We start from the raw sequence: 14453 nt of genomic DNA, 5'->3' as shown, positions 1-14453 counted from the left end.
AGAACATGGAGCACGCCTGGGTTCAATCCCCACTACGTACCCAAATCAGAGATCATAAGTGTCTCCAATATCTCTCTTATTTTGATTAGAAAAAAATCATCTTGTGTACCTTATTTGTGGGAAATAAAAATACATATTTATGATGTGGTTTCCATGTCCAGAATTGATAGTGATTACTAAATAATACATTTTCTTGCAGACTTATTCAGCTCTATCAGAGATGCTTGATTTAAGGGAAAATGTCACCATGTATGACAGGTGATTTTGATTCTTTATTAAAGCTAGCTGAAGCAGATTTCATTCCAAAATTCAGGCAGTGAAATCTGAAAGCTGGCTTGGTCTTTTTGTCACGTAATAGAGATGCTCATGGGACATAAAAAAAGAAAAAGTGGTACTTGAATATGTGGTATTATATATTCATAAAATGTGTTTTAAAATGCATGTACACTCCTAATGAAAACACTTTTCTTTAATCCACCAGCTGACTGACATGTGACAGTATGTCAGTTGCTAAGGCCTTGCATAGACATGCCAGGCAATTCTGCAGGCTCTCTGGAGCTCAGATTAAGTAAATCCAGTTAAGTAAATCCAGCACAGGAAAGAAAGTGATGGTGTGGCTCTTTGTTAAGATAGATGGACAAGGAAAAGAAATATTGGGGATTTATTGAAAAATTACTTAATTTGGAAGTAATTTCAGGTCAGAGTTTATGATTAATTTAAATTGCAGTTAAAGGAAAAAGAGGAGACCTCTTTATAAGCTCATAAAATAGTTGGTTTTAACTAATTCCACAGACAAGCTTCGTGGTTATATACACTATTGTTCTACTTGACTCTGGCAGTTCTCATAATTATGAAATAAAAAAATCAGTTCCACTTATGTTCAAGTATAAATTTCTGTCACTTCACAATTGAAAGATTTCAGCGGCTCATTTGAGTTATTTTCTGTCGTTGTATGTTTGTTAGCATTGGTGTTGGCATTATTTCAAACTTATCAAAGCAGTGGTACCTTACTGGGCACTGTATATTCGTAAAATATATGTGTGTATTCTAAAACAGATCAGCAACATAGTCTAGCAACTCTTAACTTTATTAGCCAGGCTGGTTGTATTTTAAACAGTATTTTCTTTGAATAGTGCTGTTGTAGTTATTTTGTATTATGCCAATAATAACGGAAGTTGGAATGGTAGGATGCGAGAAATACAAGAAAATGATCCAAATTAAATAAAACGGCAGCTCAGCATTTGCCAAACTTGAAAATCAAGTAATACAACAGTGCACAGTCACCATGCGTTGCCCAATTTTAAACCTTGCTGAAGATGCACTCTTAAGCAAGATAACGTGGATGTGGCATTAAAAAAAAGTATGTGTGTATATTATATGTGTGTGTTTGTGTGTATCTATATTTATATATAAAATTTTTAAAAAGCAGGACACATTCATATTTCAGTAAGTGTTCAGAGGCATTGAAAAGGAAACCATGTGTTCATCCTGTACACCAGTGTAGTATTTATAAACATTCTCATTCAGAATGTTTGACTTGTAACTTCTTTCACATTTAAAGACTAGATTTGCGTGATAGCTTAGGTTGCATAAGAAACGTAAGAATTGAAATGACATTCCTTGAAAGATGAGTCAAAGATGAAGTTATTTTCTAGCCAAAATAAGAAGAGAATATAATAACAGCTGACCAAAAACAATTAAAAAAGAACCACTGTGAAGCCTCTCTTTCGGCTCGCTTTCTGCATTTGTAAATTTTATCACTTTGGAATTACAGATTACAGAGCAGGGTGAGGAAAGAGAGCTAGAGATAAATGATTAATAAGGCTCTTGCTGGAATGTTGTGCCAGCATGAGCCAACACGAGCGAACTGCCCGGGTGCCGCAGAAATCTTGCGCCGTAAGGACGGCTGGAGTTGTGCCTGTCTGTTCTCCAGTCTCTCGTGGATGACATTTGAGGGCAGGTCTAAGATTAGAGCCCAAAATGTAACGCTATTTCCCCAGAGTACCGTACCAGTTTCTAGTGCAGAGACTTCATGAACTAGGCAAGTCTCTGCGCAGTTAGCAACCCCGAGCAGATTTCTTGGTCGGTCTCCCCTTGAGTCTTGCAAGCGTCTGATCGTCGCGTAACATCCTGTGGCGAGGAGTTTCCACAGACGGCGTGGCGTGAAGAACCGATTCCGTGTGCCATATGCAGCCTGCCACGGCTGGCTTTTTAGTGAACAACTCGCTTTTGTGCTGGGGGGGGTGATGGTGGGTGCCACTGATTCCTGGGTGCCCTCTTCAGCCTTCCTGCAGGGCGGTGGGTTGTATCATACTTCTGCAGTCTTAATCTAGTTGAGAGAGGAAGACCAGAACTGTGTGTGATATTCAAAATGCAGCAGATCCATCCACTTGCAGAGCGGCACAGTGATTTTTCTGGTGGTTTTCTACTCCCCTCTTAACTTCTAGCATTTATTTTGGCTGTGGCTGAATATTAAACCAATAGCACCATGAAAATACCTCCTGTGGTACTGGAAACACCTCCATCATGTCAGCTAAGCCTTTGAGCGGTTACTGGGTTATATTTACCAAGTACAGCGACACTAACCTAAGGAATGTTTGTGAGTTTTATATAGGGAAACATTTTTTTTAGAGACAAACCAAACCTATAATCAAAGAGATGAAATTATAAGAAGCAGTTTATAGATGTTTGTAGTAAAGGCATTTAACTTTTACAGTTTTGACTCATCTTATTCAAGACCAAGCAGTTGCACTAAATTCACATCTTAAAAACTGCAATGTTACCCTTTAAATGTAGTGATTCAACATATTAATAACGCAGAAAAAAGAATTCATGTGAATTAAATGAATTGTAACTTAGGAAGAATTACTGGGACCTCTTTGGGCAGAGGGAGTTAAATACTTTTTTAAAAAGCACTTTCTTTAAATCTTGTATCTCATAAATGCACAAAAATAATAATAAACAGTCTTGTAAATTCATTTCCAGCAAGAGTTTGCTTGCTTTTCAATATTTGTTCCAGCTTTTAGCCGTTACTGTCATGTTTGCAGGGAGGAGGCAGCACACAGTGCAGAATTCATGTGAATGTTTCTTTAAAAGTTTCTAGCATACAACAGTGCAAACTTAACTGTATATAACAACAATATTTTTCCAGACCATAAGCCTGTATGTTATATGATCATAAAATGCCATATGATACCTCTTTTTTGTAAATTAATGTGTACTGGAGTTCTAAAAAACATTTGTAAGCAAGTGCTATTAATATTTCACTTAGTCAGAAGTATACTAGTAATCTGAGAGTTTTTGTAACCTTCATTTTTTTGTCGGTAGTTATGCCTGTCCTAGGAGATGACCTAAATTATTGTAGCTAAATTTTATAATGTGCCCCATAATTAAGAGCAATACTTGTGATAGTATAGGAAGGTAATAGTTGCTTATGATGGCAAAAGTTATTTCTGTATAATTGTATCTTATTATGTCAACAGTTTGTCTTTCATTTTTGTATAAATTTGCTGTTTGCTTATTAATGTGGTCTGTGTTTACCCTTATATTTGAGCTGCACTTTTCATATTTGGGGATATTTTAGGAATTTTCTTTTACACTGTAAAATACGTGCAAACCTACCAGTGCCGTGAGGAAAACAAATTTTTTAAACAGTCATCTCTGTTCATCACACTGTCATGTTAGTACTGAACATAAAACTCAATCTCTGCTTAGTGTAGTCATGAACTTAGGCCTTCTTTACACACTCCGCAGCTCATGGAGGCAGATTAGTTTTATCGCAAGTAGACAAAAGCCGTAACATACAAGGGCAGTGATCAACTCTGTGCTCTGTGAATGCAGCTGTAGTCCACATGTGTGCCTACGCTCCAGCGTGGCTAGGGGTGCCGGCATCCTCAGCGGCCGCGGATGTATGGAGGTGGGTATGGGTGGCCGTGGCGTGTACTGTCACGCTTTTGGGCAGAGTTCTGCTTCCAGCCGTACGGCCCTGTCCCGTCACTGTGCTGCCTTTGGTGCTTCTCGACCTTGGTTGAGATGTACTCTGGCATCTTCAGTTTCTCACTAGGATGAGAAAAGTAGCGTTTGTTTTGATGCAGAATTTGCACGTGCACGAGAGACTTGTCTTACCATGGGAGATGCATTTGCAGTTACCAAGTATCAGTCTGTCTCCGCACTTTGCTCAGGGTTTAAGTTACCCTTCAAAGTGTAAGGCTATTGACACCAGTGGCAGAGCTAAAAAATGTTTGAGTGATTTTTAGCAGTGTATTTCCGTATTAACAACAACAACAACAAAAATCTGAGAACTTTCTTCCTAGCTTTATTATTAGGGCTTCAAAACAAAACAAAAAACTGAGGGGCTTTTGCTTTGCTTGGTGTAGCAGGGCCTGGTCAAAGGGAGGAGAGTTTTACTTCCCAGACTTTCCCAGAAAAACCATCTCTTTGAGTTGGCTCTCTTTTTTTCATAAAAAACTTAGTTTTAGAAACAATGATTAAAATGCAGTAGAATTACATGTTTAATATATATTATTTATTGCTTATATATGGAATACAAATGAAGTAGTAACTTTAAAATTATGCAAACTAGCCACTAAAACCCACCAGGCATCATAGTTATAACCGGTGATGACTGTCTCAACAGAACAAACGATGTACTCATCGGGTATTTGGATTTTCAGTGCTACCATTCATTTGTTCAGCACTGAGTCTAAACTCAGTGTGATGTCTGTAGTCTAGAAACTAGATCAAATCAAAGATTAGTAAGAAAGTTGGAAAGCAAAAAGCAGATTTTAATATATAAAAATATATAAAAACCAAAAGCAGTAGTTGTGCTGTATCCTGTTTCCTGTCATGTGGAAGTAGTAATAGATTCTATGCAAGAATTGATGAGGAATTTGCTGCCTGCTGCCCTAGGATAAATCTGCTGTTGAAGTTACACAACAAGGAAGCTGATGCCACCCTTAAATCAAAAGGCTTGATGCAATGTTTTAGAAACAGAAATAAGGATTTGGGACGGAGATGTGCAGAGTTTTGAAGGTGAAGACGCTGATCGTACTTCATGAACATTATACACAGACGTATGGTGTATTTTTCCTTACGTTCACCCGTGTTGAAGCTGCATTTATGAAGGATCCTAACTGAAAGATGCAGGCAGGTTCGTAACAGTGCTGATGTGTCCTTTCAAATACTGTTTTCTGCCTGACGTGTTGGGGTTTTTTGGCTTTTATTTTTTTCCCTGCAGCAGCTGAGTTAAAAAGTTTTTTTGTCTTACTGTATTATGTTTAAAAAATAATTATGCAAGAAATTTTTGCATATAAAGTCACTGGCCTGTCCTTGGGTAGTTCTGTCAGACCAATCATAACAATATATCCAAAAGGTTTGGTACATCTGGGGAAGGAGGGAGGTTCCCTTCAGGATCCTGCTTTCCTTGGCTTATTAGGTATTTGTTGCTGGGTTTTTCCTTCACCATTGAAATTCTGCTTTTCATAAAATAACTTCTCCTAGCTATATTATTCTTCCTATCTTATTTTGGAAGGGAAGGCAAGATTTTGGGGTCCCTGCATGTGAGAATATAAGTCGGGGTGATGAAGTAGCATCCCAGAGTGCTCCCTGTTGCAGCAGGCGTGAGTGAAGCTCTGAGCAGATCCAGCTGCCTTACGCCCTGGGACCAGCGGCTCCAGGAACACTCGGGAGGTGCCACTCGGTTCAGTAGCACTCGCGCTGCAGTTGCTCAATGCGTGGTTGATGCCTTTTCTGTCTTCCAAATAATACCAAACAACACGTATCTGTAGTGGTAGTAAGAATCGAATGATAGAAAAATAAAATTGCTTGAATCTAAAGTGTTCTGGCACATCCTCTGGGTACCTTTTCTGTAGTAAGAGTATTTCTTCTTTAATTTCTTGTATGAATGACTTCCTCAGTGGTTCTGAGAAGTGCAGTTTTGTGACAGTCAATACAAGCTGACATCTATTCTGCTTCTTGTTGGGGTAAAAAATCCTCTGTGTTTTTAGAGTTAGACTGCTTCTAGTACCATGGCAATCCTTGAGTGCTAGTCCGTGTGTGCAGAGTCAGGTTGCTGAGAAAACGCTAACACTGAATTTCTGTGCGCATTTGTATATAAGATTTTAAAATTTTTAATGTTTCATCTTTTTTAGAAAGGGCTTATCAATAATAATTTTTTTTAAAAAATCTGACAATCCTGGGTTTAAGTCTAAGTACAGTGAACTGTTTGAGACACAGTCCAATAGAAAGCCAAGAATAACTCATTGAATACTTAATTATTCTGATATCCTTTAAGTTAGTAACCTTTAATTATGGCATGACAGCTCTGGTGGGTATAGACAGGTATGTTTCCTTGTAAGGACTTCCACTTTCTGCTAGTGACCCTCAAGAATTTTGAGAGGGAAAATATTTCCAAAGGCTTGTGGTTGAATTTGCTCATCATGTGAATTGATCTACCAGCTGGTCTGTTTAAATTATGGTAAAGATGAAACATTGTGCAATAAGACAAATCATTAATTCAGAATAAAATAACTTTACTGATATTAAAAGCTATGTTTGAGTTTTATTCACATTTTTAGACTGTATATTCAGGTCATTTACTGATCCAGCAGCAGAGTGACAGAATTTAGTAAAATTAAATTTGGGTAAGAGTAAATACCATGTTTTGTATTAATTTGTTAATAGAGAAATGGCAGTAGTATGATGGTCTACTGTTAGTATGAAAGAGAATCTTACCAGAGTGGTGATTTCCTGTCTAGTAACTGTTTTTTTCTTTTTTTTTTTTTTTTTTTTTTTTCTTCTGGCATGTTCCTGACACTCCTACTTGCTTGTGGGAATGAATATTTCATCCTTGTGAATTGTAGAGCCAATTGTGAAGAATGGCAGGCCTCCAACGTCTCACAGCATGCACTCCTTTCTCCACCAGTACACAGGATCCTTCAAGAAGCCCCCTTTACGGAGACCACATAGCGTCATAGGGGGAAGCCTCGGCTCCTTCATGGCAATGCCCAGAAATGGGAGCAGATTAGGTAATTTACTGCCTTGTTTAAGTTCCTTTTTCTATGAAGAATAATGTCTGTATTGATTCTTAGCGAGAGATATGGTTATTCTAATGCTTTAATAAATCTCTGGGAATGTGGTAATCTTTTTCGGGAGTTCTTGGAGAAACTTGTTTTTAAGGTACTGAATTTCTCTTTAAGGTTTTCAGGAAGAAAGCAGTTGCAAGAACACGCGGTGACCCATGAATTTTTGACAAGTTGCAAAGTTACAAAAGTTACGAAATATTCTTTCTTAATACATTGCAAGAAACCTGTGTGTCTGTCTCAGTTAAGCATTGGTGAGAACTACAATGAATTAAATATGATAAAAACAGGGAATAGTCATCCTACATGTGGAATTTAAAAAGAACTGGTATATTATTTAGACTTCTCATTATTATAAGAAAAAGAATTGGTTTTTTCAGTGATAAATGAAGGCGACTCAACTATAATTATCTTTTTTTGTTGTGGTCCCGAGCTATATTGGTGGTTCTGTGGGGCGAATAAGTTACAAATTCTTTTTTCTTCTCCTTCAAGTAATTTGTCATGTTGCTGCCTCCAGTCACCATTAATGTTTTACCCTGCTTTTATGTTATTTTAAATTGTGCTTAATTAATTGATACTAGAAAATGAGAGCAAGTCATAATTTAATTAGAATTTTATGAGTTTTTCAATCTTCTGTCCTCCTTTAGAAGTGTGTGATAAACTGATCTTCAAGATTAAACTATGAGTCTTCAAGATAGTAGCCAAACCACTTATATCCTTCTCTGCTGTAATATTACTCATTATGCTCCAAACCTTGCCTTTTTACTGTTTGTGCTACCATTCAAACTGAAAAAAGAATTCTGTCCTCTTGAATGGACTTTTGCAGCTGTTGTTACCACAGAAGAAAACAGGTTTTAGTGTGTACAGTTTGACTACCATATCAATTTCTGATTTCACTCAAGTCCTACACACATTATTTCTTTTCTGCTTTGCCTAGCCAAGCTTTGCTTAAGTTGCCAAGGATCTAACGAGAAGACAAAGCTTAAAAAAACCCAACCAAACAAACAATTGTGTACTTAAAGAAATCTCTGGTTAGGATTTAGTCTTGGATGGATTACTTTCCAAATCAGATGTATACAAACTATCCACAGGAACAGCAGAGTTGCATACTTCTGCACTCTGGTTCTTGTGTGTTGCCTTTAGAAACAGTCTATAGCATTTTTAAATGTAATCTACCAGTAACTTAATCCTCTTCAAAATTTCACTATGAACTTCAAATCAGCCTTGCAAAAGGAAAATTCATAAACAGTTTTTGGTTTCTTCTAATGATTTTTCAGTTTTGTCAAAGCTTTATTTTTCATGTCAAAAAAATACTTACATATTAAGTATTGCAGAGGAATGCCATCAGTTTTATTTTTCTCAGGTGATCGAGTTTTATAGGTGATCAGGTGTTTAAATAGTACTCACAATTTTAATATGTTAGTCTGTAGGAAGTGCTATAATAACATGTTTTAAATAGCCATAGATTCCTGTAGAATTTGTAATTTTGTTGAAGTAGTCTGGAATAGATTTACTGAGTGTAGGTATGTATATATTAAATCTCGCTTTTTGCTTTGGATGCAATGATGCCATTAATGTTGGTGCGGTTTTTTCCCCCACTCATTTGATGCAAATTTAAGCTACTTTTACATGTTATCTAGTGGTAGATAGCGCAAGTACAAGCATATACAAGCATAATTACTAATGTTCTTTCTGCTCCTTCTTCACATCTTTCCTGCTTTTGTTCCTGCCATATGAGAATGGTTATTACTCAGCAGGATGCTGAGGTTTTCTCTATTGGGATGACATCAGAAATGAAACGGTCAAATATGCTATACTACGTGAGACTTTTTTTTCTTTGCTTTCTTCATTCATCCTCTTTTCTTTCCACTTTTCCCTCTATTCTAATGGTGGAAAAATGCTATCTGAGAGATATCCTTGAAATATCACAAAATCATGGCAGTTAAGGATGGTTATTTGGTTAAGAAACAGACTAAAACAAGACCCGCCACAGGTACATCTTCATGCTGCTTGCTTTTGAATGAGATTATCAATATAAAAATTGGTTGAGAAGCCTGGGAGGATTTTGGAGTTTCGTTTGCTTTCTGAGCACTGAACATGATGAGTTCCTGCTGTTTTGGTTGTTTGCTTTCTGAGCACTGAACATGAGTTCCTGCTGTTTTGGTAACGTGTAAAATCCAAAAATATTTTTAAAAGAATTTCTACTTGGAAACATCTCTGTTAGCTTTAGGTTTTGTAAAAGGTTTTGTAAAGACAAAAATTCTGAACCGATCTCTAACAAGTGTGCCTTTGTTTAAAATTTTGTAGTCATTTTAAATTTAGTATTCAGTTATCTTGATGATTTTAAATAACGTAGATCATTCTCAAGCCAAATTGTGAATCAGCCATGCCACTGATGCAAATGAAGGTCTAGCTGAGTTTTTTTTTAGCTCACATATATCTATACAGCTTCTAAAGTCTTGCACCTCCAGAAACATTTAACTGCTGCAGTCCATCGTAGAGCCAGAGCTAATAAACCCTTTTTGGACCTGACCTGGCTGAATGCAGAGCCAACTTAGTTGTCCTGGTTCCATTATTTATATTACTGGGAACGCTGGAGAGGCGCTTGGAATGTGCAAAGCCAACTGACGCTGATCCTTCTGGTGCACCTCCGTAGCAACCAGGGGAGAGCTTATCCTGCTTTTGCCTGTTGCGTTGATAGAGTTATAGAGAAGTTCTGTTTCTTTGTCGTAAATACTGAAATTGAAAGGAATGATGTGTCCATACAGCTTTCATGCTTTGGTAATGTTAACAGCGAAGGCAATTTTTCACTGTGGCCTTCCTCAATTTGGATTGTTATTACTGAATCTAATCATAAACTGTAGCCACTTCATATAAAAATAAGCTTTGGAAGAGTACACCTTGGAAGGACTCCAATACGCAGGTCATGTGATTATTTTTGTAATCATTTGAAATAAGATGGAAAGATCATGCAGTCTGACTCACTACTGACTAATTAGTGGATATTACTTTAGCTCACTTGGAGGAGTTTTCATTTGCTGCACTGTAGGTTTCCTGTATGAATTTCTTCTGGGGTGCATTCCTCCCGGCTGAAATGAGGACAGCCTTTTCTTTTAAATGTACTTCCATAGTTTTCCTGTTACACTGTAGTCATCTACAGCTTTTCATTACATGGCTATACCGGATATTTAATTAGATATGTAGAGTACATTAACATAAACGCCTGTGTGAGAGAACAGCTTGCATATTCAGTGAAAGCAATTCAGTAAATTCCTGAACTATTAAAACCTCTGAAGACCATGCAAGCTGGCTTTGGTGCAGGTAAACTTGCCTATAGAAAAGCTTAGTGAAATTAAGGAAATATTTGCATGATTTTCATCATTTCTTAATCAAATATTATCATCATGCACCTCTGTAAAATGATTAAAATTACTAAGCTAATGCCTTATTCCTGGGTTTATGCTGTTGAAATAATGAACATAAGGCTCTGCTAATGTCTTTTTAACTGAATAAAATAAAAGGACACATTTATATTAGATGATAACACAGTCAAGATATTTTTTAAAAACTTAAAAGTATCCCTATTTAGAATATGATTAAAACATCTGCAAACCCTTATAGATAGGAGCAGTTGGGTATTTAGCCCATCAGAAATTTAGGCATGTGCTTAATGATAGATTTTTGGATGCTGCAGCCAGTATCCTGCTTAAAGCCTTTTGGTTATGGGTATGTAGCTTATCCAAACTTACCAGAATTAATCACATCGCAGCAGTATTCAAAATAGATTGACCATCATCTTATTTAAGTCTGATATACTGAGTTTTTAACTTGAGTGGTACAGACCCACTTTGTCTTTACATTACTGATTTATAAAGAGCAAAATCTCCCTGCAGTTATGTTATCTGCCCTAAATGTATGGGTTTGTGTTACTAGTTCTTGAAATAGTCCTTAGCTGTGTATTACTGCATAGGTGGTCATCTTAGTAGAAGAATTATCTTTGTCAACTAGGATGCTCGTTGTAGTTCTGAGAGTTGCATTTCAAAGTGTCATTTTTTTAATAATAATTTCATAATACATATGCTTTTGTGAATTGAACTTTGTATTTTAAGATAAAAAGTATGACAGTATCAATCACATGATTACTTTAGTAAGTGTCAGTCTTTTTTTAGAAAGAAATTATGTAATTGCTCCATGGCTTAAAATACAGTACTTTTTTAACTTCGTCAGTCTTATTTTGTGAGGTTGCCCAGATAACTGTCTCTTTGTCTAGTTTCTCTAAAGAAAATAGACTTTGGGGCCCAATCAATGGGCTTGTACTAACATGAGGATAAATAGATTGGGGAGCAATTGTCAGTAGCTGTTACACTTAATTTTACAAACAGAATCTTGAGAGCTCTAATTGCTAAAATGGATTACGTGACCTCTCAGAAAAGTACGTTAAAAGAGGATTTTTATTGAAGAACTGATACAGTGAATGTGCTGTTTGCCAGATACAGCAATGCTAGCACCACAGCTTTGCTGTGAGTAGTGTTTTCAATAACGCTTTTACATTACGAAAAATAATTTCCTACAGTTTGTTAGGTATATTTAAAAAGAGAGCCATCAAGTGACTACAAAGAGTGAAAGATTTCTTAGAGTCTAGGCAGAAGAGAGTCATATTTTGTCTGCTTATATTAAGGGTAAGGCTGATCTTTAGGGACCACTTTCTGAAAATCTTCTCTGGTTCAAACTACGATGCCTTTAGAAGGACGGATGAGTATTTACCTTGTTTGAAACCAGAAGATTGCTTCTTATTATGCAAGGAATGCGGCTTATTTTTTTCTTATTCAGTCCAAATCTGAGCATGATTTGCGGGGAAGATTCTGATGCAACGAGGATTTTTAATTGAAACTCAATTTTGATCCTCATTGCTGCTGGAAAATTTGCTTTGTGCATGAGATGCATGCTTGTGTGTTTAATTACAGTACTTTGAGTTAAAAAACATGGGGCCAATAACTTAGGAGTTAATCTTTTTGTATCCATTCTGTTTTCTGTAAAAGGAAATTCTTTGTACTGAGGAAGAATTTGATCCTTTGAAGTCTACGTGATTCTATGTTAGCCAAGCTCGACAAACATTTTAGAAGATGTGCTGATAACCAAACATTAGCCTGAAGGGTTTTTTTTTCTAGAAAATCCAGCTTTCTTGCTTGTTGATAGTGATTAAACTTGCATTTTCTCTTTTGGTTTTGTTACTGCTGTAATGCTGTGCAAATGTTAAATATTTTTAGGCATGTTGGTGGTAAGGCTGAACTGAGCTCTGTGTTTTTTGCTAATACTAGCATTTTTTTAGGGGTAGAGTTCTGAGACTCTTTAGTTGTTCCTCTGTACAAGATAATGCTTAATACCAAGGATCAGGAGAGGGCAGGAAAATTGGTGTCTTTTGAAGCACCTCCTTTATATGTGTAAGTATTTAATCTTTCTAGTAATTTGGAGTTCAAATATTTCAGAGGTGATGACGGAGCATTACTCCTAGTGAATTGCTTGTATCACCAATTTCCCATTGTGTGTCCTTTGCAAGACATTTGGCTCTTAATGCTATTAATGACACCATCTTGATCTTCTCTTCATTCATTACCATGTTTGTCTTCCGAAGTCTGGAAGATCCTATGGTGCTTAAAAGTAATGAATATGTATATACTTAAACTCTTTTGTGTGGATGAACCTAGAGGATTGTGTTAAAAGTACCAGTTTCCGTTGACATGAAGGTCCTGCAACATCACATAGTTTGTTACCTAAATTCCTCCATAACGTCACAGATTTCATTTAATTGCTCCTTACTATCAGGTCCTCTGCTGAATCCACTTGTACATTGTAGGCCTCTATTTAGATGCTCAGTTTACATCCTCTTCCTCCATACATACACACACACCAGTGGTTTTTATATCTCAAGTGTCCGTATTTGGCATTCCTGAAAACAGTACCTATACCTCTCAGGTTTTTTTAAGCTTTCTGAAGATAACATTTAGGTTGCTAACATCAGGTAGTCTGATTTGAAAACATTAAATATTCTCAGTAATGTTTTATATCCAAAAGCAAATAGAAGAGGTAGTGAGGGAGTTCAGGAACTGAAGCTGTGAGGGGGAAGGTGGCTTATAGGAATTAAAACTGGGACTGGACTGTCTACCTTTTGTTTTGGAAAATTGAGTTCTGCTGCAAACCAAAGAAGAAAAAAATAACGATAAAGTCTGTGCAGAAGTCCTATGACGTTCACTTTGTGTTTCCTGAGCCATAAGAAGTATACCAAGACTACCATGAGTGTGATGAGTCTGACTTTGCCATATAACCCAGCGCACAGTAATGATACAGTTATTTTCCATCTGTACAAGGGAGATATTTGGTGGAATACTGATTAACTGTTTTCAATTCTCTGGATTATTTTTAAGATATTGTTCATGAAAATCTGAAAATGGGGTCAGATGGTGAAAGTGACCAAGCTTCTGGAACATCGTCTGATGAAGTTCAGTCTCCCACAGGTGTTTGTCTCAGAAACCGGATACACAGACGAATCTCAATGGAGGTAATTTACTTTTCATTTAAGGATCATTTAAATTGACAAGAGAGTTGGGGGTTGCTTTAATTGTTTGTTATAACTGGTTGTCTTCTTGATTAACTGTAACCATTCTGACATACATTTCATGCAGAGAGCATAATTTTAATATCACTTAAATTTCTGTCTTCATTCGTCACGCAGAAATCAGATGGTTATCTTGCATTGTTTATGAGCTGTTGATTTTGAAAATCTAAATGTATTTTGAAACTTTGATTTTGGGGAAGAATCAGTTAAGTAGACTTTGATTATCTTTTTGTCATATTCTGTGCAATTCACTGAGTATGTTCAAGAAGATACACTGTTTAGACATTTTTTACTTAAGACTGTTTTCTAATCTTCGTAAAACTAATGCTACAGCAGCGATGGTCCTGACTGCTTCAGCCTTTCCCTCTCTTCCTGTTTTTTAATGAACGGAACTTTACAGGATGGTAAACAAAAGGAGGAAAAGTACCTTATGAATAACTGTGCACATAATTTCCTTTATTTATGAGTCTCATTATGAATACTAGCCACCCTTGAGCTTGCTTTGTTGTCATTTCCCTTGGCGAAGAAAAACAGAACACTTCCCTGTTTCTTGAGTGTATAAAAGTTACAGTTATAATGATGCCTTTGTTACCGAAGCATGCAAAATTTTTTAGTTGCTGCTTTATAGCATATGTACCAATGTGCATAGTTTGTAAGATTTTAAATCTTAGTTCAAAGCCTTATCTCAAATGGGGAAACAGATCTGGTTAAGTTACAGTAGGGTGTAGGTGCCAAAAATTTTTTATTTGTGAGGCGTTCTG

At 36.5% G+C, this 14453-nt stretch overlaps 1 protein-coding gene across 4 annotated transcripts in view; it reads left to right on the top strand.

Moving 5' to 3' along the window:
- CDK17 (cyclin dependent kinase 17) overlaps positions 1–14453 on the top strand; it is a 93185-nt gene that overhangs the window by 46699 nt on the left and 32033 nt on the right. For all 4 annotated transcript variants that reach the window (XM_049792175.1, XM_049792178.1, XM_049792176.1 and 1 more), the window contains 2 exons: positions 6861–7025; positions 13502–13635. In XM_049792175.1, the coding sequence (XP_049648132.1) occupies positions 6861–7025; positions 13502–13635 (299 nt within the window). The remainder of the gene's footprint in view (positions 1–6860; positions 7026–13501; positions 13636–14453) is intronic.

Source organism: Accipiter gentilis, chromosome 34, assembly GCF_929443795.1.
Source record: "Accipiter gentilis chromosome 34, bAccGen1.1, whole genome shotgun sequence".
Lineage (NCBI taxonomy): Eukaryota > Metazoa > Chordata > Aves > Accipitriformes > Accipitridae > Astur > Astur gentilis.
Note: the sequence above shows the minus strand (reverse complement) of the source record. Positions and strands in the feature narration are given on the sequence as shown.